The 25295-nt window shown below is 49.2% G+C and overlaps 1 protein-coding gene across 7 annotated transcripts in view; it reads right to left on the bottom strand.

Annotated features, from left to right (window-relative positions):
- Positions 1-25295, bottom strand: part of LOC120391770 (excitatory amino acid transporter 1-like) — a 125342-nt gene that overhangs the window by 75486 nt on the left and 24561 nt on the right. For 5 of the 7 annotated variants that reach the window (XR_005591475.1, XM_039515840.1, XM_039515841.1 and 2 more), the window contains exon 1: positions 1835-2044. Coding sequence is in view for 5 of the 7 variants with exons in the window: in XM_039515840.1 (XP_039371774.1) it covers positions 1835-1922 (88 nt within the window). In the remaining 2 variants the exon portion in view is untranslated. Of the gene's footprint in view, positions 1-1834; positions 2045-9647; positions 9820-25295 lie in introns of those variants that run through there. The other 2 variants (XM_039515844.1, XM_039515838.1) reach the window with 2 other exon arrangements.

Here is a 25295-nt window from a genome sequence, read left to right as displayed (position 1 = left end):
GATAATCTGTTCCCACATAATGGCAGTACTCCCAGACTCAGTGATTTTGGAACTGAGAGACCCATTTGTGTAAGCAAAACCAGGAGGGAGGCCACCAGAATGCCAGTTCTCAGTTTGGAGCATGAGTTCTAAGCATTGCTTGGTTTTGGTTTATTGCTGTTGGTCCGGGAAGCAGAATAGATTCCTAGTTTCCAAGACCAGAAGGGACCACTGTGATCATCTAGTCTGCACCCCTGGATAAGCAGGCTTGGCAGGATTGGATTTTAATTGACAGATGTCAGTAAACATCTATTTCTGCTGACACACTGAAATCAACAAAAAATATATTGCTCAATGTAACCGGGTCCTTTCCTCAGCTCCCCAAGCTCTTTGCTGTTCCAATAAAGCACTGCGAGCCTTTTCTTGATGCAGCACCCGTGGCTTGTATTCACACAAAGTTCCCACCACCAGTGATACTATTTACGGAGCCTTACAGGTCTTACTGTCTCCTCTTTGACAGCCAGGCCTGGAGACTACCCTTTCCCTGGCCATTCCCCCCTTGCACTGGCTGCCAGCCAGCCTTTATGGCTCTTCAACTGGCAGGCCCACAGGTGCAGCCAGTTCCAGAGGCCAGGCACCAGACTTCTCCCCAGCCCCAAATCTATTTCCTCTGATTGGGGCTGGCTGAGCAGAGGCTAATTAGGTGCCCTTGCAGCAGCACCCTGCTACACTCAGTAACAGTCAACAGGAGTGCAGCCTCCCCCCACACCTTGGGTCTGCAGGGATCCCATGTCCCTGGCACCACAGCTGCAGCCCCATTGTCACAGACCCACTCCCTTGCTCTGACAGTGGAGATGCAGAGGGCTCCCTTTGCTGCTACAGGGCCAGTGACACCTGATCCCTGCAGGCACATGGTCCAGAGACGGCTGCAGTCCTGGCCTAGCAGAGCAGAGACTCCGGGCCAGGACTGGGAGGAGGAGGAGGAATCCCCACACTGCTGAATGGCTCTGTCCCAGGCAGCAGCCATTCAGCAGCAAGTGGCCTCCCCCACCGCAGGGACTCCTCCTCATGTCCATAGCTGCAGGGTCTCTGCTCTGTCCTGCCAGGACTACAGCCTTCCCTACACCCTTGCAACTGCAAGGATCCAGTGTCACTGGCCCTGTGGCCATGCACGCAGCCCTTTGCAGCTCCGCTATCATGGCCCTGTTCACTCACCAGTCAGAGGTGTGGAAGCCATCCCCAGGCAGGAGCTGTTCAGCAGCAGGATGGCTTCCCCTGTGAACAATCCTGTCTGGGGGCTCTGCTCTGCAGTCTCCTCTGCACCTTGGGCCTAAGTGTCTTGGGCCCCTGCCCTACCAGGGAGCCCCCTGCAGCGCTGCTCTTAGTGCTGGGAACCCCCTGCAGTCCTGCTGTCGGCACTGCCCTAAACCCAACCCCACCTCCTTAATTTCCAGCCACTGTACAAATAAAAACAGTTAAACATTGAAAAACTTTTTAAAAATAACAATCCATATTAATTGTCAAACTCAGAAACAACTGGAACTCTCCCAAGCCCACATGTAACACAGGCCCCAAAACTTCCCCAGACTCATTCAGAGAGTAGATCTTTTTGGGAAAAAAAACAACAATAATGACTTTGAGGCACAACTTCCAAGTGTCTGTACAGCAAGGAAATCTCAGAAGTTTCACACCCCCTCAGATGGTGCCAGGTTCTGCCAACCCCACTGGAGAGGAACCTGTTCTGGAGCTACAACAGCCCAGGGCTCCCTAGCTCAAGAAATTCCCCTAAGAGTCAGTGAAGACTCAGAAATAAGTCCATTTGCAAACACTGAAATGCCTGGCAAAACTAACATACCTGCTGTTACGTGAGGGGCCAGCAATTCCTCTCTCACCCAAAATTCTGGTTGCACTGAGCAGGCTTTGGAGTGGCCTGGGTCCCACATGGATCAGGGGTGGGAGCTGAGCCACGATGCAAGGATAACACTATAAATACCATGAGAGGCATGAACACACTCACAGGCCTGGAAGGGTCTGAAGGGCCAAGTGCTTTACAGATGATCCAAGGGACCAGGCCTGTTATGTAACCCATTTCACAAACTGGGGTTTCGTTTCACTGAGCTGGCCTATTTCCCATCATCTCAAAATTACTCCAGCTGTAACACATGACTGACTAAGGACATCTCTGAGTGAAGCCTACAGTGCCTACACTTGTGCATTCTGTGAGTTCTATGGTAAAAGATAAACAAAATCTCCCTGGGCAGCTTTTGGGGCAGTTGGTGTTAACCTCAGGAACTGGATCGTCACAGGTGAGTTTACAAGGACCTGATTCTTTAAAAAAGGACCAAGCAAAAAAGGGGGAGGGATAGCTCAGTGGTTTGAGCATTGGCCTGCTAAACTCAGGGTTGTGAGTTCAATCCTTGAGGAGGTCACTTAGGGATCTGGGGCAAAAAATTGGTCCTCCTAGGCTGGACTCGATGACCTTTCAAGGTCCCTTCCAGCTCTAGGAGATTGGTATATCTCCAATTATTATCATTAACACCTTGGCAGAGCAAGTCAGGTATTGCTGACACAGTGCAAGATGGGAGGGTCACTGCTGGAGAAGCAAGGGTGCTTTTGAGGATAAGGCACTGGATAAAAGTTAGGAGAATTGGATTCAATTTGCAGCTCTGCTAGGCTTCCTGCACTACCTTGGGCAAATCACTAGCCATAATGATAATCCCCTGTGCCTTAGTTTCTGATCTGTAAAATGGGATTATCAGAGCTTCCTTTAGCTGTCTCTTCAAGGTGGGGACTGTCTCTTCCCCTGTGTTGGTACCATGCTCAGCACAATGGAACCGTGATCCTCGCTGGGGAATCTCTGCACTGTCACGATACAGAGAAAGAAAGATGGATTCTGAGCAGAGCTCAGCATGGCTGGAAGAAGAGAGATTTTAGCCAAACCTTGTGCAATCTGTTTTGTGCACTGCTGTCCAAATCCACACCCACTGTCCAGCTTCTAGCTATAAATGTGCAGTGAGGATTCCTCCTCTCTGCCTGGGGAAGATGGTCATGGAGACCAGGCCACCAAGAGAGGGGGATTGGTGGAGAAGGTGAGAAAGAAGCAGAGTTTAGATTGATAGATGAACCAGTTTGGCTAAAAGATGATGCCCCTTCCCTAGGTGACCAGATGTCCTGTTTTTAAAGGGACAGTCCTGTATTAAGCCCTCCTGCAGATATCCTGACTTTTTCTTAAAAAAGGGCAAATTGTCCCATATTTTCTGTCTCCACCCCATCAGTACTGGCAGGTCCTGCTGCTGGCCGGATCCCTGCTTACCAGCCGCCCTGCCACCAGCAGTGAGTGGGGGGATCCGGTGGCTGACGATGGGGGTGGGTATGCAAAGCTGGTGGCAGGGTGAAAAGGCAGCACGTAGGGCCAGCCACTCCCACTGCTGGTCTGTCAGTGCAGCCCCCCCTGCATGCTGGCTCTTGGCCAGCACGCCCCCCATTCCATTTCCAGCTGGCACTGGCTGCGAGCTGTGGTGGTTGGTGAGTGCAGGCAGGCGCCAGGTGTTGGCTGGTTACGTGTCGCCTCTGCTGTTCATGGGTCGCCCCCGCTGCCCACCCATCAGCCCTTTACATACTTCCCCTCTCACTGTCCTCTCCCTGTTTTGTCCCTTCACCCTCCCCAGCCATGCTGCTCTTCCATATCCCCACCGGTGGGGCGCATCCCACTGCCAATGCTGTGCAGAGAACTAGCCCCTGGTCGGAGCACTCAGCTCACCAATAGCCTGGCCAGCAGGCTCCTTCTTTCCCCCATTGCCTCTGGCTGGGCATCTTGGAAAGACCAAGACCCTCCAGCTTGAGGTGCTGGCCAGGAAGAGCCAAGCCCTGCATGTGCCAAAGCCCTGCACAGCGCTGACATGGGGAAACTTCTCTGCCTCTCAGCTAAGCTCCAGAGTGGCAGAGGGAGCGGGGAGCAATTTCCAGCCTGTTCATGCCCCGAACCTGCAGGCTCCACAGCAGCCCCCAGGACAAGGGCTTAGCATCCTCTTCCCCCCTCCCCAACACACACCCCCGCCAGGTCCGGCTCCAGGGAGCACGGGGCTGCTCCGGGCCCTAGGCACCCTCCCCTGCTGAGCCACCTCTCTGGCCAGGTTTGCTGAAGCCCCTGCAGTCAGGTTCCCTGGGCCCTGGTGCACAATGCGTCCTTAGGGCTTGACCCCTTCCTGCCTGCACTGTAGCCGGAGGCAGCTGGGTTATGTGGGTGGCTAATGGCAGCCTGGAGGTGTTAGCAACCTTTTGACACTGTGCGGGCAGGAAGGGACAAGCTGCTTCGAGCCACCCAGGAGCAGTGGGGTGAGGGTGAGGAAGAAATGAGCTCTGCAAAGACACGGGCCAACTCATCCCTTCCCTCTCCCCTACTCCCCTGCAGCTGGAAGCAGCTCCCATCTCTTCCCTCCCCTAAAGTACCAAAAGGCTGCTGTTGGCCACATTCTGGTGTGAACCCTGGCAGAAATCTGGGGAGGGAGGGCATGTGACCCTGCATGCCCCCCATGTGTTGCCTCAGGCAGACGTGGTGCCAGGTATCAGGAGAGGCAGGTCTGTCCCAGGCGCCCAGCCAGGCATGCAGGGTGGAGAGCAGGAAGGATCAGGTTGGTCATCACCCCCCCAGGTGAGAGAAGTGTACGGGAATATGTGTGTGTGTGTGTGTGTGTGTGTGTGTGTGTGTGTGTGTGTGTGTGATCCGACACCCTGTGTGGGGTGTTCCCCCTGTGAACACTAAAGTCTTAAAGATACAAAGGTAAATAAAAAGTATTTCTTTTTAACAGGGGCTCAGTGAACTTGATGTTAATTTGAATATTTGTATGACTGATTGCCATTGAACTTGCTTGAATACAAGTAATTTTACCGGGTGTCCCCTATTCAGCATACGGAAATATGGTCACCCTACCCTTCCCCAGCCCTCAAACCTTGGCCCAACTTTCAAGCCAAACTTTGTGAGAATTTTGGTGACATCCAAATAACTATTTTCATTCTCTTTTCTGTTTACGCTGCCTCTGCACTTTGTGTTCCCAGCTTGTATGCATGGTCTGCAGTCACCTTGCAGAGGCACTATGGGACAGCTGTCCAGATTTTCCCAGCATGCTCTGATACACACACAGTTAGCAGGGTGGTAGGTTCAGGTGCACAAATACAATGACACATGGCTGTGTTGTGGTCCATGCTCCTTTTCTCTCCTGCTCTTTAATTTTGTGCAGCACTTAGATACCGCAGTAATGGGCAAGCAGAGAAAAAAAAACAATTGCTGTGTGCACACAACATTTGTTGTCCTGTGAGAGAAGAGAGAGTGCCTCAACCTGATTACTCCACAGCTGTCCTAGTGGCAATGGGGCAGCCAGCAAAGAAAATCCCCAGTGGCCCAAGCTACGTCACCTTAAAAAGAGAGGATGCTCACGGGTGAGCAAAATCCTAGAACAACCAACACAACTGCCCTCTGACAAAGGGTTCACTGCCTGTAACTATAACTGTTGCCAGGCTTGACAAATTCACTACACGTAACACATTGCTGTCATAATATTTATCCAAATAGTATCTTGCAAGGTATTATATAAACTGGGAACATGCTGTTTATGAATATCATTGCATAATATATGTACAGGTTGTGTATAAAGAATTATTTATGTATGAGGAAAATAAGTTACTAAAATGTGTTTAGACCAAGCAGAATCCAAGTAGAGCTGATGAACAAGTCTCTCTTAGACGAAGGAATATTCTTTTGTTTGTTTGCCTGTCTCTGTTATAAATTAAGCAAGGTGTTGCCAAGGAGAATGAAAGTACATTTACACCTAAGGTAAACAAAGCGACTAAAGCAATTGAAAAAGCAGATTGTCCAGAGGATGAAGACAACAGCATGGCATCAGCTTCTTGGAGCACAAGCAGCAGGGGAAAAAATCCTTATCTGAGGATACACTTCAAAAATCTATTTGAAAAGTTTACTGAACTATAAAAAGAAGAGGAGAGAACCCCTTAGTCATCCATCACCCAAGGGACAAAAGAGGCCAGCGCTCTTGGAATCTGTGAAAGGCAGATCCTTCAGCCAGGTGGGCTGAAGACACTGAGAACTGACTACAGGCGAGAAACTGTCTGCGACCGGGATTGTAATCTTAAATTTTAGACTCTACAAAGCGTTTGTACTTCTGTTTTATCTGTATTCATTTTTGTCTCTATTACTCTTAGTGTCACTTAAATCCATGCTCTTTTTTAATAAACTTATTCTTACTTTGACTGTAAACCATCTCAGTGCTGTATATCAAAGTGAAGCGTGCATCCTCAGCTAAGCTAACAGGCTGGAGTGCACACTGTCTCTTTGGAGGCAGTGTCACTTGGTATTTCCTGTGAGTGTCCAGGGAGAGGGACTGGACACTGCACAGAGACATCCTATGGCACTGAATGTTACTTGCAAGGGAAGGTTTAGACTGGCAGAGTCTCAAGGAGTTTGCTGGTGATGCAGACAGATGGGTGTGACAGGGAGCGGACACACACTGTAAGCTCCGGCAAAGCTCTCTTGCTGATGCAGAGAGGTAATACAGTAGCTTACGGTTCTGGGTGCCCTTAGGAGAGCACCACAATCCCAGGGGGGCTTTTTCCCCTTTTAAGGCCCTGTGAGAGATGAAATTTGAATGCGAGGGATCAGTTTCTCCCCACGATGAGCTCATTGGGGTGACTCAGTGACTGCCACACTCCATTTGTCCATGTGTGTAACTCACCAGTGGGGCACTTGCTGGAGGAAGCTTTGTCCTGCACAATCACCAATACCAAACACAGCAACAATACTTTGTGTGCCAAGCCCCAAGCAAGGCTGTGGCACAAGGACAAAGAGGTCCCAGGCAGAGAGGGGATCAGCTACCAAGCAACATAAGCAAAAGGGGGCAGCAATTCAATCAATCAATAAAAACCTTTGGAGCCTCAGCCAATAACTCCCTGTCCATGGCCTTGTCCAAATGGAAGCAAAGGACAGACACACAACTGGCCCAGCTGATCATTCTTGCCAGGCAGGGACACAATTCAAGAGTGGATTGCTGAGTGCTTTGCCCTATGTGTTACATATTGAACTAAGTGCTTGTATTGCATCTTTTGGCATAACATAGGCCAGAGGAAAGCCCAGAGACTTTCCCCTCACTGACACCCTGGAATAAGAGAGAAGGACTTGTTGCACTCATTATAATGAAACCATGAATGATTATGATACAGAGCTGATTGACAACACTTTGCATTTACATCTCAAAGCACTTTCCAAGGGCTGGTGAGTATCATTATTTCCATTGTACAGGGGAATAAGGAGGCATCAAGAGAGGAAATGTCTTGAGCAAGGTCTGCCAGGGAGTCGACAGTAATGCCAGAATCAGAACCCAGGAATCCTAGCTTTCCCGTGCTTTGGGCAGCATGGGCACTCCAGTCTTTGTCAAATTCTCCCACCAATGCTTGAGCACTGGTGAGCTCTAGTACTGGGGTGGGAGCACTAGGGCAAAGCAGACCACCTCTCATTGCTTTGAGCAGGTCTATACAATGGTTAAAAGCCTGGTGGCTAATGTACCCTCATCCTGCCATTATTACTCACACCAATAGGGGTGCACTTGAACTAGAGCAACAGGGGGAGAATCCTGAGCGTAGACAGGGCATTACTCGAATTAGCAGACCACACAGCCTCTTCCCAAGACTTGCCAAAGCCGGCCCAATTTGAAACACCCATTGCAAAAGCTCATTCAAGATATTCAGAGCAGGTGGGATTCAATGAAAGAAACAGCTCGGCATCCTGAAGCAGCAATCCTTTAATCAAACGTGTGTGACGCTACCAGGGAAACCTATGCTCTCATGCCTGCTAGAAGGAACTCCCCTCTGCACCATCCTGCCTCATTTGCCACCAAAGAGCTCAGCCCTCGGAACAGGTCCCAGAGCCAAGTGAGTCCACTGAGCCCACCTCGGCGACATACAGCCCTTCCCAGACCCCTCTCCTCTCCGCTCCCTCTGCCTCAGCTTTCTTTGGAGCTAGGAAGTAGCCAGAGACCTTGGGAATAATCAGCACATTTGAGACCATTTCTCCCATCTCCAGAAAACATTGCTATTGTGTTCCACACAAAACCTGCATATTCTGTGGGGGCAGCCATGAAACCCCTCCCAGGCAGCAGCAATGAGGCACCCTAAAGGAGGGGGAGCACGGGACCCCAGGAGACTAGTGGGGTTAGCATACATTAGGCAGATAATGACTGACAAGGGAAAGGGAGATACTCCCCAGCATGGAGCAGGGGGTTACAGAGAGAATGTGTTTTGGCTGCTTCCCTGGGGAGGGAAGTTAACTCCTCTGGGGACATGGGAAATCTCCAGAGCAGAGGGCAGAATAGAAGGGAGTTCTCCAGCGCTTGGGGCAGAAGGGAGGGGAGTTCTCCAGTGCCACAGGCAGAGGGAAGAAGGGAGAGGAGTTCTCCAGCGCGGTGGACAGAGGACAGAAGGGAGGAGAGGTCTCCAGTGCCGGGAGGCAGAAGGGAGGGGAGGTCTCCAGCGCCAGGGGCAGAGGACAGAAGGGAGGAGAGGTCTCCAGCACCAGGAAGCAGGGGGCAGAAGGGAGGGGAGGTCTCCAGCATCACAGGGAGAGGGCAGAAGGAAAGAAGGGGCAAAGGCGACTGGCCTAGCTAGACAGTTACCCTCAGAGCTCCGATAAGTTGCCTGGGAACTGGTGTGAGCAGCAAATGATTCCTGCAGTTTGGCACTAACTCAGCCCTTCTTGGGAGTCTCAGGAAAGAGATTGAGGGGTTCTGCTGGGCTGTGCCTGAGCCACTGCCCACCCACTCTTGCCCTGAGGGGCTCCATGGCACCAGGTTTGAGGCTCACTGGGAAGAGCACTGTCTCTGCTGTGTGATGTTTGGAGCAGCCCCTTTCCGAAGTACAATGATGGGGGAGCTCAGCTGGCTCTGAGCTGGGCATGAACCTACTCAGCAGGGGTGTCCCGTCTGGGAAGGTCTAGGAAATGCCTCCTTTCCTTTGTTTGCATTTTCTTCTCCACACCAAACAAAATCGCCTCTTCTGCTTGCCTCTAAGAGAGTACTGTACAGCCATCCCCGCCTAGACCTCCCACGACACGTACGGCATGGGTAGCAATGGTTACCCCATAAGCAGGGAAGCTGGGGCACAGAGAGGGCAAGGGGCCTGTCCAAGGTCACTCAGTGAGGCAGTGGCAGAGCTGGGAAGAGAACCCACAGTGAACTGGATGGATCAGGGAGCTAAGTTCCAATCCAGACCACTTTGTAATGACTGAACATTGGTCCGCTCTGATCCAGGGTCTGAGTCCAGTTCCCTGAAGGCAGGCATCTACAAAGAGAATAATCTCCCACCTCAGACTGACACCCCCTAATGGAATCTGCTTCACCCCAGTCTCTAGCCCCATAAAATACAACCCAGTAACATAAGCCCTCCACAGAGCCAGGGCAGAGTGCTTTCCCAGGCACTCCCTTCAGGTTAGCCTCCTTTCACAAAGCACACAGAGTGAAATTCCCTCTCACACACACACACACCCCTGGAAAAACCCTCGCCCGCTATCACTGCATCCCCACATCCCCACAGTGTCTGCCAGGCCCCTGCAGCTTTCCGCTGGCACATGGGGAAAAATCACAGCTTTCACGGGCAAAACAACTCACCTGAAGCAGGTGTCAGAAGGGCAGCAGGACTCTGGTCTGAAAATGTGCCTGTGCTCTTGGGAGTTATTGCAAGTCCATTTATTCTTTTCTTCTTCCTCCCGCACAAAGGAAGAAGACAAAATGTTCTTCTTTGGAAGGTCCAGCACTAGCACAGAACTCTCAGCAGCCTCCTCTGAAAGGAGAAAGGATGACTGTATTATTCCTAAGATACATGGGGAGGTTGGATAGCAGGGAGGAGGAGACTGCAAGGATATGAACTGATTGTGGGGGAGCTGGGGACTCATGGCACCTGTCACCAAGATGCTGCATGGATTCCACACTGCAATTAACACTGCCAATGCTGGAGTGAATTCCTCTGCCTCCGCACACAAGCTGCAGAAAAGAGTTGGTGACAGTGAAGGCAGCGGGGCAAGAACAGTGCAAGGCATTCCCAGGAGGCACCAGCTTCCATCCCATCACCCCATTTCTTCATTCTGCTGCTTTCTAGTAGCCTGCCTTGCATTCAGAAAGCCATTCGGATCCCACAGTTGGAGAGTTACCAGATCAGGATCCCAGATTTTCTTCTCTCATCAGCCTGATCTATGCAAACAGGACTTCCAAAGGCCAGATCCACCTGCACAGCTTAGCCCAAGGATTGTAAATGTGAATTTTCTGCCCTTGTCCTAATATATGGGATCTACAGTAGTGTGTGTATCAGCTATGTCACTAGCCAGATGCCATTCATTTTTGTGCAAAGGAAATATATCATCAATACATTTTAGCTGTGGGCCAAACTCTGCCTTTAGGGAAATGGGCACAGCTCCCGCTGGCTTTCATCACTGCTTTATTAAACAGAGATTCCTAGAGCTCCCTTTCCCATGGCAGCTGGGCACTCCAAACACAAAGATAAAAGCACTACCTCAACCATACAGTTTAGGGAACAAGAGAAAGCACTTCCCAGCCAATCACAGCTCCTGCGAAGGGGCACAGGGAGAGCCATATCTCCCAGACACCAGTTTCAGGGCTTCATGTCTGCAGTGTGCTGCAGGAGTGCATGTGATCACATGTCCCCCTAGAAGCTGGCCCAAGTGGAGCTAAGAGCCCGAATGCTGGTGGAGTTCTCCTGTAGTTCAGGGGCTTGTGCTGAATGCTCTGGGTTCAACACCCAGCTAAGTAGTTACAAAACCACATCCTAGGTGGGAGATGAACTCCTGTGGATGATTTTACTCGTCTGGCTGGGAGGAGATAAAACACTAGCTTAGTGTGTGTGCCCATGGCCTAGCCTCCCACCACTCGCCTGCCAGCAAGCACGAACTCTGCCTCACACAAGCTGAGACCGCGCCAAGTCCATCTAATCTCCCCGAGTTACTAAAACTATAATCTGTGCTCAGTGGGAAGGAGGAGAGCTGAGCTGACCAGCAACACTGCAGCAGCAGACACCGCCCAGCCCCCCTGCAGCTTCGTGTAAACACTGAGCAGGAGGAGAGCCCCTCAGAGACACCTCCTGGGATGCCTCCAGAAAGCCTGAGCAATTGTCCAGCACTGCCCGCTCAGAGACTTGAGTCTCACTGACAAAGCTCTGTTGATCGCTCTGTGCTCTTGAGGTGGAGGTACTGACGGGCTCATTCTGTCATCCTTCTTCCTCTCTCCCTGTGCCACGGACACAGCTCCCTGCTCGAGACAAGCCGCCCAAATTACACTTCACATTGCCTCCCTACAGAGGCATCTGGTCTCATACAATGAAAATAAACCTGCTGCTGGCTCTTGAGTTCCCAGAGCTGCCAACATCACCTGAATCAGGCACAAGGGAGTGGCAGGCAGCACCACAACCAATCTGCTCCTATGGGTGGGAGCAATTCTGCTGGACACAGCAACACTGGGTGCAAGCCCAGGTCCTTCAGATCTGAATAACTCTTAAAGCCATCTCACTACAGAGCCATCCATCATGTTACTGGCCCAGCACAATGTCCAGAACATACGTTAACCTGTATAAAACCCTGGACATTTCCGAGCTCTAAGAGCTCCCCAGAACTGCCGCCCCACTCTTAATCTCTAAATTTTCTAACTTTCCTCTAGGTGAGGATGCCAGGCTTTGTTCCCTGGTGCCTTTACAAGGCTCTCTGGAAGCTCAGGAGTCATCCCATTGTCCACACTGGCTGCCATAGAGCTAAAGTTCCTGGAAGCTGTTAGGAACAAAAGAGCTTTACACCTGTTTACAGTCTGCTCCCAACACTTGCAGCTGCGCATTAGGACACTGACTATAATCAAATCTCATGCTTCAGGAATACCCCAGTGCACAACTGGCCAGGTGTATTCCAGGCTTTTCTTTCCACTTTCCTCTGAAGCATCAGCTGGAGACAAGACCGTATGGGATGGTGCCAGGCTCTCAGGTAGTATCTTCTTTCTAGGTGTGGGCTTGTCTGTCTTGCTCACGTGCTCAGGGTCAGACTGACTGCCACTCATGGAGTAGAGAAGGAATTCTCCCCCAGGGCACACAGGCAAAAAACCCCAGGGTCCCTGCCATTCTCTGCAGCTTGGGACACGGACACCTGCTGGGATCGTGTGGCCATGTCTCACCTAGACACTTGGGCAATGGTGACATATCAGTCTCCGGACTGAAATGTTTTGTTTTACTAAAATCACTGGCCACAATATGTGATGTCTATGAAACTCCTGGACTTGTTGACAAAGGAAGAATGGACACAGCAGAACCTAAATTGCCACCAGGCTTCTGCTGGCATCTCAGTACCTGGGAGAGCTGCCTAGGGCCTAGATGGATGCTGCAGAGTAGAGGTGGGGTTGAGATCTGAAAGGCCTGGCTGCACTTCTGTAAACCCTCCAGTTTCCTTTTCTCTCCTAAGGCCTGTTCCTGTTACTGAATGAATTGCTCTACCTGTGGTGAGTAGCTAGAGGGGAGGAGTTTCCCCTCCATGCTGCCGGTCCCCCTGACTGAGCAAAAGCAGCAAGTGCCATGCGATCGCGTAGCCTGCAACCTGGACAGGCTGCTCTCCAGCGCTATGTAACCAGGCTGAACAGCTAGCCTGTGGTGGCTGAGGCTGCTTTCACCCATCTGAAACAGATCAGGTACCCAGAAAACATACACTCCTGGGGTGAAGCAGGGTAGACCAACTTTCAGTCTGTATTGTGCTTCCTGAGCATGTGTCGAGATACGTGGCCAGGACTGAGCAATTGTTCCTGCTGAGGGACGAGAGTGCAAGCGGAAGGAAGTGTGCCTGGAGCCAACTAGCCCGCTCCTTGGCTCTTAGAGGAGCCTGCACACCCACCTCCTGAGGGCAACAGGGGAAAATGTGAGCGGGTGGGGGGAACAAACAAAACACAGAAGCTTAATAGAAAGGAGACCAGACAAGCAGTGCAGGGGCTGGGAGGTCACTTTTTGCATAGCAGTTTATGTTTCTTTTCTCTGTTACCTCTGCTGCAATCAGTGGTTCTCAACCAGGGGTACACGTACCCCTAGGGGTATGCAGAGGTCTTCCAGTGGGTACATCAACTCATCTAGAGATTTGCCTAGTTTTACAACAGCACTAGCGAAGTCAGTACAAACTAAAATATCATTTGACTTGTTTATACTGCTCTTTATACTATACACTGAAATGTAAGTACAAGATTTATATTCCAATTTATGTATTTTATAATTAATGGTAACAATGAGAAAGTAAGCAAATGTTCAGTAATAGTGTGCTGTGACACTTTTGAATTTTTATGTCTGATTTTGTAAGCAAGTTTTTAAATGAGGTGAAACTTGGGGAAGGCAAAACAAATCAGACTCCTGAAAGGGGCACAGTAATCTGGAAAGGCTGAGAGCCACTTGTCTAGCTCACAGGGCTGACTCCTTGCTTCAGCAGCTGGCTTGGGAATAAATAATTCAGAAGCCAGGAAGGCGAAAGCAAAAAACCCTCATGAGGGGACATAACTGATCTTCTGTAGTTGTTATGCCTCATAGGTCCCATGACTCACAGTGGAGCAGTTCTGACTCTATCCAGCAGGAGGCAGAGCAGACAGGTACACTAGGCAGTACCTGACAGTGTCTACTTGACTGGATATGTCTATTATTAGTAATTAACATTTAACTAACATAGGACAATTGTCTTTTGCCACCACCCATCACTCAAGTTAAATTTAAATCTCAGTTTAGCCTTTTACAACCTGCTCTATTTCCCCCCTTCACACTAAAAATACTGGCTGGTGTCTGTCTCCCACCTACCTAGAGTGATTGACATTTGACAAATTTCACTTACAGCGTCTTTCCTCACACCAGCCTTGCCCTGTGATACCCAGACTCAGATATTACTGAGGCTTGTGCCTGGGTCTATCTCAAGACACCTTCAAGTTACAAAATAGGTGCCTGGTCTCTTTAAACTCAATCCAAGCTGCTAGTGATAATAGCAGGCCTGGATTGTGCAGTTCACTGGGTGCCAGCTGTGTGGTGCCTTCCCACAGTGAATAGGTCTGCTTTTGTCACTTCCTATCTGGGCTACAGTAACCTCATGTACTTGGAATGCAACCACAAGCCCTCAGGAAACTTCACTTAGTGTAGAATGTGGCAGTGTCTCTCCTCAGCAACACAAGGTATCGTGAAGACATCGGATCTGATCTCCACTCTCCAGGCTGGCTCCCTATAGGACACCATGTCAAATTCAAGGCCTTGGGACTCGTGGAAGGCACTCAACAGGGGAGTTGGCTGTGAATTTTTCAGGGAATTTTTTGTTGTTGAAAAATGCTGATTTGTCTGAAACTTTTCCAGGAAATGTATCAGTTTTGGCAAAACAGGTTCCAGGAAGGTTTCTCAGAGGTCCAGGATAGAATTTGTGGAGGGTGGTGGAGAAGAGAGAGACAGACAGACCATCAGCCAACAACTTTTTGGTATCACATGGGTGGGCAAATTCACATCTTTTTTTGAAAGGTCCATGCATACACATTACAAAAATATGTGGTGGACCTTTCTGCATTGTAGCTTGAAGGTGGAGTTAGGCCTGTTTCTATGAAAACTGTACACATGAAGGTAGGCCATGGGTTAAAAATGGGTATGGATCATACTTGGACTAAAAATCTTCACCCAATTTTAGGTAATTTCTTTCTCATTAAAATAGTGAAATTAAACAGCCTCATTTGCATAACTGTTGCCATGACAACCAACAACGGGCAGGGTCATGCTTCACGTGGAAAAATATTTTGATTCTGCAGGCATTAACATAATTATTTTCAACTTCAAATCAACTTTTAGGTTGTTGTTGTGTACAATAAGGTACTGTGACCTAAGATTTATTTTTTTCCTCAGTTTGCTTCAGATTTGACTGGGATGCAGTCAAAGGTTCCCAAAAAGCATCCACAAACAGAGCAAAGGTCTAAAAACACATGTGCGGTATGTGATGTGGAGGCTCCTTACACAGACCTGACCTAACCAAGAGACCTAAAAAGAAAGAATCTTCTAAGAGCCACAGAGATCAAAAATGTGCTGCCATTATGCAATATAAAGACACCAATGAAATACCTAACATATTTTATCACCTAAATTGTCGAAAGATCTTCACGCACAAGAAAACATGGCAACAGCTTAAAAAGCGAGCAGAATCTTCTAGCTGTAATGAAGAAATGGCCATGAATCATGCAAATCAATAAGGAGAATAAGAGCATCATCCACCACAGTGTATGAAAAAGTCCATATACTTTGTGACAAAGTATCCAAATTTGTGAAAGGGACCAAGTCCTGAGAGCCATTGTGTCAAGCAGTAGATCTCAGGTCAGATAGGAATGTACAGAAAAGAGCAGCATAGGAGATGGACAGCAAGATATTAACTGTTAGACCAAGGGAGCTAGTAACAGCAGAGACACAGATCTTGTTATTGAGCCTACACAAGACCAACAGAAAAGCACAAGTGTCATCGAGGTGATGACAATAGCATATGATAGGCTATTCAGTTATATCTGCACTGATTTGTTTTCAAAGCTTCCTGTTGTAGCAATGGTGAATATCACACAGGCACTGGTGGCCAATATGAGCTCTCTTGATATTGAAAAAAATCAAGCCATAAAGAAACACATTTGGAAAAAACTGGAAGCAGAATTCAAAAGTGTTGTTTACCCCTTCACATACCACAAGAACCAGGGGTTACCCAATGAAATTAATAGGCAGCAGGTTTAAAACAAACATAAGGAAGTACTTCTCCACACAATGCACAGTCTGCCTGTGGAACTCATTGTCAGTGGATGTTGTGAAGGCCAAAAGTGTAACTGGGTTAAAAAAGAATTAGATAAGGTTGTGGAGGATATATCCATCAATTGCTATTAGCCAAGATGGTCAGGGCACAACCCCATGCTTTGGGTGTTCCTAAACCTCTGACTGTTAGGTGCTTTGACTGGACAACAGGGGATTGCCCTGTTTTGTTCATTCCCTCTCAAGCATCTGGCACTGGCCACTGTCAGAAGACAGGATATTGGGCTAGATGGATCTTTGGTCTGCCCCAGAATGGCCATTCTTAAAATAGCACTTCCTTTATCCCAATAACCAGTTAGCCAAAAGTTTTGGATGTCTCACAGGCCATTTGGATAAACAGGAGTGCACTGTTACTGTATGAATATCAAATATGACTTGATCAGAGAGGTAAGATTACTGCATAGTTGTATTTGGCTATTAGACTTTCCTAAATGAATTTGTCTCGCCAGTAAGGAAAACAGAGCAAAAAAGCAATTCAGTGGCCCTAGATAAGCATCCTCTCAACACACACTTGGGGGCAATTCCAAGACAATAGCGAAGCTATTAGCCATGAAAACAACAAGGAGTCCGGTGGCACCTTAAAGACTAACAGATTTATTTGGGCGTAAGCTTTCGTGGGTAAAAAACCACTTCTTCAGATGTTTTTTTACCCACAAAAGCTTATAAATAAATCTGTTAGTCTTTAAGGCGCCACCGTATTCCTTGTTATTTTTGTGGATACAGACTAACACGGCTACCCCTTGATACTATTAGCCATGAAGATGCTATTCCAGGGCTCCAGCCATTAGTCATACAGCTGTTTGCCAAGGCTGGGAACCTAGAGATCAAAGGGACACAAACCTGCTAAAAGGACTCTGGGGTGGAGTGTGAGTGAGAACAGACTGAGATATGGAGACGAGACAGTTTGCAGGAGCATCTGACAGCAGCTGGGGCCTCCCCAGCAACCAGGGAATGGGAAACCTCAGGGACAGACAGGCATATGGATAGGCTGGTCACAGTATTAAGATCTGTTCTCTCTGAAATACTTTGATTCTAAGGGCTAGTCTACACTTACCAGCCGGGTCAACGCGGTGAGTTCGACTTCTCGGAGTTCGAACTATCACGTCTAATCTGGACGCGATAGTTCGAACTCTGGAAGCACCGCGGTCGACTCCGGTACTCCACCACTGCAAACGGCGGTGGCAGAGTCGACCTTGGAGCCGCGGACTTCGATTCCACGGTGTCTGGACGGGTGAGTAGTTCGAACTAGGGTACTTTGAATTCAGCTACGCTATTCACGTAGCTGAACTTGCGTACCCTAGTTCGACCCCCGCCCTTAGTGTAGACCTGCCCTAAGTAAAACAATATTCTGCTTTAAGGAGGCTGTCTAGTCACTGCCTACCACTGTCATTGCTCAAGAGGAACTGAAATACAAGGGCTGACCCTAGGCCTGCTGAGGAAATCATGGTTAGCAGCGGGGGAGAACTGCGTGATCCTACCCCCAGACAAGTGCTGGCTTGAGGCCAGAGACCTGAAAGGTGGGTGCATTTGAAGAGACAAGGAAGGGTCAGCGGTGACAGGTTCATCCATCTTGGCTAGGTTTTTCACACTCAAAGTCTCATTAGCCACCTGATCTCAGCACAACTGGGATTTCCATGGCACATGTACCAAACCACAGATCTGCTTCCCTTTCCTCATGCACCCCCAGGAATCAGCCCCACTCCATGCCATGCATCTGCATCCTCTTCCATTAGCTCTTCCACCTTGGCAGGAGTCAGTGGGCTGGAGATGGGACACTAGGAATATGAGTATCAGAGGGGTAGCCGTGTTAGTCTGGATCTGTAAAAGCAGCAAAGAGTCTTGTGGCACCTTATAGACGACGAAGTGGGGATTCACCCACGAAAGCTCATGCTCCAAAACGTCTGTTAGTCTATAAGGTGCCACAAGACTCGTTGCTGCTTTTGGGAATATGAGGTCTGAGACCCAGTCCTGCCCTAAGTCTAAGTGCTGGGGGAGTCTCCATGTCTGAAACCTGGAATTCGAGACATTAGCATCATCCTGGTGTTTACCCATTGCAGTTTGTGTACCCTGCATGCCCCGGGACTAACCCCCATAACCATCCAAGGGCTGAGTGGAGATAGACAGGCTGGGGGAGCTCTAACTCTTCATGCACTTTGTGAATGGCCAATTTAAATGTAACTTGGCAGCCTTCCACACACTGGGGCTGGGCAACTCCACCTGACACGGCTGCTCCTCCGTGCCTTGCTGTGGTGGCTGCTTCCACATTAACATCTTCTGCGCTGTCACTTGGCTGCTCTGTTCTCGGGGATGGGATGTGAGAGCTCATTGGTCTGGAACGAAGACACAGAATCCAGCTCCAATCCACCCCATGTTCGGGATCAGTGCTGCCACTGGGGAGCTCTTTGAGGACCAATTTGAAATGAGTTAGTGGGTCTCAGTCCAGTTCCTAGTGGGACAGGTGTCAACCCACAAACACCTCCTCAATAGAAAGGGCAAGGACCGAATGGGCTATGGAGCCCGAACACCCCTGCTCACCCTGGTGAGTCACTGGAGGGTGGGGGAACCGGACAGTGGAGGGGACGTTAGCACTGTTAGCAGAGGACTCCTTTCTCTGTGTCAGTCTATGCCAAAGGGAGACAGGCCGCATGGTTGGGAGGGAAGGTCAGTGGACACATCTGACACAATTTACAGGGCTGAGGCAGCGCGGGGTACCAGCCTGGGCTGTTCTCAAGGTCTCCTTCCCAAGTGCTTCCAGCCCAATGCAAGCGCGCTCTGAGTAAAGCAGTGCAATTTTCCAGCTGCCTGGGCAGATTCTGAGTCTGACACACACCTGGCTCCCTAGCGTGGCTGCTTACTGGTGCCCTGAGAGCTCCAGGGCATAAGCTGTGAGATTCCTATGGGGTTGCTTCTAACTTCTTCTAGGTCAGGAGCAATCACTGAAAGTAGATCAGAGAGCTCACAGCGGAGGTGGCCTGATAGCACTAGTGCTGCGAACAGACCTCCCCTTTGGCTCAGTTTCTCTAATGAGCTAGGAGCCAGTTTGAGCTGCTCCTCTTGACAGCACACAGCCATCACCATTCGGAGCTACTCTAAGTCCATGTGACTGTTTAAAGCCTCATGGGCAAGTCTGAGCTCAGCATGTCCTCCTCTGCCCCAACGGGACCAGAGGGACTAGAATCTGGAGTCTAGGCGTTTGGGGTACAACAGATCAGAAGCCAGCTTTGTCATCTTCCATAAAAGGGTCTCGGCAGGGAAACCCCCTACTAGGGAAACTGTCCCTGAAGCTCCAGATTTGCCAAGAAAGATTCAGGCTCCAGCATAGCCAACCCATCAAGGTTTGGGGTTTCATTTAGGTCAAAGGTTCTGGGTTTGGGCATGTCCTGAGGTCTGATCTATGCTACCAGGAAAGCCAGCTCGTAACACACTCATCTCACCAGTAACAACAAACACAATAGAGTTATGGCCACATAGCAGCTTTTTTCACCACCTGGCCATGTGTGAATCACAAAGCAATGTTTGTGCAGCTACCACATTGCCTGAGTGTATCAGTGTCAACTGGGCAAACCCAGGCAGCTATCCCACAGTGCCTGGGCAGGGAGAACACCCAGAAGGCCTCCACACAGAGCAGCACCACTACTATGTGCTCTAGGATGTCCTCATCGTCCTGCTGTGGAGAGACTGAGGACAGACCAAACGAGTGACACAGACACGGGGGGGAGGTTCTGACTTATACAGAAGTGCCCGGGAAATAGGGTACAATCAGCAGTGGAAAAGACCAAACAATCCCATAAAATCACTAAATCCAAGACTGCTTGTTTGTTCCCTTTTGTGCCTGCAACTGTCTGCTGGCCTTGGCATGGGGAACATTAACCCACAGCCAGACTTTGGCAGCCCTTCTCTTCTTGTGGGAGATGCTGGTTTTCAATCTGGGCAACGTACCAGGGCCAGCACATATTTTTCTGGTGAACTGCCACATCTCAATGATTTTGACTTTGCTCCTGACTTGGCACAGCATGAGAAGCCGGACCATTATCCATGGCCCTTGAGGTTTTTCGCCTTCCTCCGAAGCATGGGGGGGGGGGGCGCTTGAGTGGAGTGGTGGATCGGTGGTTGTGGCCTGCATCTTGCAGGAGGTCAGACTAGATGATCATAATGGTCCCTTCTGATCTTGAATTCTATGATTCTATGATTCTATGATACAGACACAGTCACAGCTGCTTGCTGGTGAAGTCCAGCCACAGTTAATTGGCTGTTGGGTAACGAGAGGTGACAGCTGCTGCAGGCAACGGGAATTGCTCTGCAGGACAGTAGCAGAAAGGACTGCTAAGGTGGCTGGTTGTTAAGATTTTGGCAGCTCATCACTGGCGCAACTATAGCTATGAACTTTTTTATGCTAATGAGATTTTTGCATGAGCAAAAGTGTGTGGTTATAATAAAACATCCCCCTTTTTATTACAAATCATATCTGCAAAAAATGTTTTAATATAGGACAGTTGTGTGTGGTTAGCGCTAGATCTCCAGAGCACAGACACCTTGGGAGAAACACAGAAAGTCATTTTAAAATGCCAGTGCTGTTTCCAGAAGGAAACCACATTTTTTGTAATATGTGTTATAGGCAGAGCTAGTCAGGACACATATAAAGTTGCCCAGCACTTTCCATTATGAGACCCTGTTTTCAGTTGCTTATAACTTTACCAAACTTTAATATTCAAGCTGAAATTTCCCATTGTGGGTGTCTGCCTCAGGGTCAATGCTTTTGGAAAGAGACAGCTAAAATGGTTCAGCCATTTTCCAGAACACGCTCATGATAAAAAAATATATATATATATATTTACAACTGTCTCACTGAGAAGCTCTAGCTCCTCCATGTATTAGAGCTGCGGCCTGACATTTGTCGAGGGGTGGCCTTGGTATCAGAGAGGAGCCTTTTGCTGCCCCTGTGAATATGCAACCCAGTTTGACCAAATTCTAGCCACTGGAGAACTGCATTTTCCCCCTGCTCAGTAGATGTTTGTTAGAGGCTGGCATCTTATTCTCTGAAGAGTCTATTTTCACTGAGCAAGTTCCATCCACACAACTCCTACATGTGAGATGTACTGCGCATACATCACCCCCTCAGAGCAACTGAGCATGTTCCAGCTGAGGGATGTGAAAGCAGGACTTTTTCTGCAATTGCTCCACCTGACCACCAGAAGCCTCTGAGACACCAGGCAACAGAATAGAGAACACAGAGACTCCTTTTCCTGTGCACTTACCGACCCCACTGCTGGTGCCTAGGCAGCATGGAGAAGCCAGAGGGTGCAGAAGCCAGAGGCAGGAGCAGGGGCCATATTTGGAACAGAGGGGACAGGGGCAGAAGGCTCCATAACCATTAACACACACTCCGTTTGATTCCAGAACTGAACTCAGAATTTCCTCTGTGCTCAGCAAATATGTATCTTGTCCCCCTCTAGCAGCTGGTCCTAGTGCAGCACTGTGGTCACAAGGGCTTATGCAAGTCTGGCATGCATAAACGGAAATCTTGAGTGGGAGTAGAGAGGTTATTTTATCTCTGTATTTGGCACTGGTGCAAATGCTGTGTCCAGTTCTGGTGTCCAAAATTCAAGAAGGATCGTGATAAACTGGAGAGGGTTCAGACAAGAAAAGATCCGAGGACTGGAGATGCAGGAGGAAACTCTGGTTGAGTTTAGAAGGGGGATGGAGCAAAGACATGAGGAGGCTGAAGGGGTAATCTCAGACTTGCAGATGGAAGCAGGACCAAAGAATTCTGAGGGGAGACTGCTGGGTGAGGAAAGTGGACGGTGGAAGCATGTGACTAAGAGAACCAGGCAGAGGAAAAGATGGGCCAGTGAAGGAGAAATAGAGCTCAGGAACAGGTTTGCAGAGTTGGAAAATTAAGAAGGGGCACAGAAGGTGGTCGCTGCTGGCGAGAGGGCAAGGAAAAAGAGAAGAGCAGCTAGTCCTACAGGAAGCGGGGAAGAGTCAACAGAGATAACACCAAATATGAGCCCAAGGCGGATACGGGATGGGTTGCGGAGGATTGCAAGGGTGAATAGGAATCGAGAGGACTTGCAGCCAATGGGAGCAGGAGATAGATTGGAGAATCACACTGTCACCAGGAAAAGGCAGGTCTACGTGATTGGGGACTCCTTATTGAGAAGAATAGACAGGCCTGTAACTAGAGCTGATCCAGAGAACAGAAGGGTGTGCTGTCTGCCGGGTGCTAAGATACGGGATGTGGACCTGAGGCTGAAAAGGATCCTAACGAGAGCGGGAAAGAATCCGTTGATTGTCCTTCATGTGGGAATGAGTGATACGGCTAGATTCTCGCTGGAACGTATCAAGGGAGACTATGCCAGACTGGGGAAGACGCTTAAGGAAATCGAGGCTCAGGTGATCTTCAGTGGGATTCTGCCTGTTCCTAGAGAAGGGCAACAAAGGTCTGACAAGATTATGGCAATCAACAGATGGCTCAGGCAGTGGTGCTATAAGGAGGGCTTTGGGATGTACGGCCACTGGGAAGCATTCATGGACAGAGGACTGTTCTCTCAGGATGGACTTCACCTGAGTAAGGAGGGAAATAGACTTCTAGGATGGAGGCTGGCACAACTGATTAAGAGAGCTTTAAACTAGGAATTTGGGGGAGATGTCCAGGTAATCTCCACGCCGGAATTTAACATTGAGAGGGAAGAAAACAAAGTAAGAGAGGATACAGCCATGGGCAGAAGAATGGACATAAGGAGGAAGGGTAGTGTAGATACCAATCTAATAGGTGATACTGGTGGTAGAATGTCTGTGCCTAACCAGGTAAAGAATGTCAGTGAAGCCAAACGGCAAAAATTAAGATGTCTGTACACTAATGCAAGGAGCATAGGTAACAAAATGGAGGAACTAGAGCTACTGGTGCAGGAAGTGAAACCGGATATTATAGGGATAACAGAAACATGGTGGAATAGTAGCCATGACGGGAGTACAGGTATTGAAGGCTATGTGCTGTTTAGGAAAGACAGAAATAAAGGCAAAGGTGATGGAGTAGCACTATATATCAATGATGAGGTTAACTGTAAAGAAATAAGAAGTGATGGAATGGATAAGACAGAGTCTGTCTGGGCAAAAATCACATTGGGAAAGAAAGCTACTAGAGCCTCCCCTGAGATAGTGCTTCGGGTGGGCTACAGACCGCCGGGATCTAATTTGGATATGGATAGAGACCTCTTTAATGTTTTTAATGAAGTAAACACTAATGGGAATTGTGTGATCATGGGAGACTTTAACTTCCCACATAGAGACTGGAGGACAAGGGCTAGTAACAATAATAGGGCTCAGATTTTTCTGGATGTGATAGCTGATGGATTTCTTCACCAAGTAGGTGAAGAACCAACAAGAGGGGATGCTATTTTAGATTTGGTTTTGGTGAGTAGTGAGGACCTCATAGAAGAAATGGTTGTAGGGGACAACCTTGGTTCGAGTGATCATGAGCTAATTCAGTTCAAACTAGATGGAAGGATAAACAAAAATAGATCTGGGACTAGGGTTTTTTATTTCAAAAGGGCTAACTTTAAAGAATTAAGGAAATTAGTTAGGGAAGTGGATTGGACTGAAGAACTTGTGGATCTAAAGGCGGAGGAGGCCTGGAATTACTTCAAGTCAAAGTTGCAGAACTATCAGAAGCCTGCATCCCAAGAAAGGGGGGGGCGGGAAATCATAAGCAGGAGTTCTAGGCCAAGCTGGATGAGCAAGCATCTCAGAGAGGTGATTAAGAAAAAGCAGAAAGCCTCCAAGGAGTGGAAGATGATCGGGATTAGCAAGGAAAGTTACCAGAAGGAGTTTGCCTGGGAGCTGACTGAGCAGAGGTACGCTAAGTGCTGCATTAGGGGGACTGCGCTGGTGAGTATCTGGGTGTCTGTTGGGGGAAAGTTTGGCAGTTTGACCGTGTGCTTGATTGTTTGATTGCTTGTTTGACCAGTGTGATTTGGGAGTGCTTTGTTCCAGCTGGGCCTGACTGTTATAAAAAGGCAGTCAGCTGCGAACCAGCTGAGTGGCGAACAGAAGGAGTTTGCCTGGGAGTTCGCCTGGAGAGAGCCTACTGAGGCCCCCCCTTTCGCAGGTTTCTCTGAGTAGCTTCTGCCACAAGTAAGGAAGCTCTTAGAAGGAAGAGACTATGGATGCTGAGCGATCCACTGTTGTGACCTGCACAGGATGCGCCATGTTTGTCTTCCTTCCACAGGATAGAAGCGACTTTGTCTGTACAAAGTGCAAGCTGTTCTCCATATTGGAAGAGAAGATTCAAGGTCTGGAGAAACGAATATCAACCCTGCGCTCCATAAAAGAAAATGAGGATTTCCTGGATAGACGTCAGGATCAGCTTCAGCGGGCACAATGTTCTGAAGATTCAGAGCAGGCTACGCAGCGGGGACAGAAAGCCAGCGAGGATAATTGGCGGCATGTGACTTCCAGAAGAGGAAAGAGTACCAGAAACGTCCATGTACCAGAAACACAGATACAGGTGAGCAACCGTTTTCATGTTCTCTCCGGAGGTACTAGTGCAGAGAGTGGAGTGGATGATACATCTGAGGGAACAGAGCAGAAGGAGACTCCACTGATTGGAAGGCATGAGATGCGCCGTCCTAGGGATGGGGGTTCCACGACCACCACTCCCAAGAGGAGGAGGAGGGTGGTGGTGGTGGTCGGGGACTCTCTCCTCAGGGGGACTGAGTCATCTATCTGCCGCCCTGACCGGGAAAACCGAGAGGTGTGCTGCTTGCCAGGGGCTAGGATTCATGATGTGACGGCGAGACTGCCGAGACTCATCAAGCCCTCGGATCGCTACCCCTTCCTGCTTCTCCACGTGGGCACCAATGATACTGCCAAGAATGACCTTGAGCGTATCACTGCAGACTACGTGGCTCTGGGAAGAAGGATAAAGGAGTTTGAGGCGCAAGTGGTGTTCTCGTCTATCCTCCCTGTGGCAGGAAAAGGCCAGGGTAGAGACCGTCGAATCGTGGAAATCAACGAATAGCTACGCAGATGGTGTCGGAGAGAAGGGTTTGGATTCTTTGACCATGGGATGGTCTTCCAAGAAGAAGGATTGCTAGGCAGAGACGGGCTCCACCTCACGAAGAGAGGGAAGAGCATCTTTGCAAGCAGGCTGGCTAACATAGTGAGGAGGGCTTTAAACTAGGTTCACCGGGGGAAGGAGACCAAAGCCCCGAGGTAAGTGGGGAAGTGGGATATAGGGAGAAAGCACAAATAGGTGAGTGCAAGACGGGAGGGCTCCTGCCCCCTACTGGGACACCAGGACGATCAGTGAGTTATCTTACATGCCTATATACAAATGCAAGAAGCCTGGGGAACAAGCAGGGAGAACTAGAAGTCCTGGCACAGTCAAGGAATTATGATGTAATTGGAATAACAGAGACTTGGTGGGATAACTCACA

This window comes from Mauremys reevesii, linkage group 26 (genome assembly GCF_016161935.1).
Source record: "Mauremys reevesii isolate NIE-2019 linkage group 26, ASM1616193v1, whole genome shotgun sequence".
Taxonomy (NCBI): Eukaryota; Metazoa; Chordata; order Testudines; family Geoemydidae; genus Mauremys; species Mauremys reevesii.
This window is presented reverse-complemented; position numbering and strand designations above follow the sequence as displayed.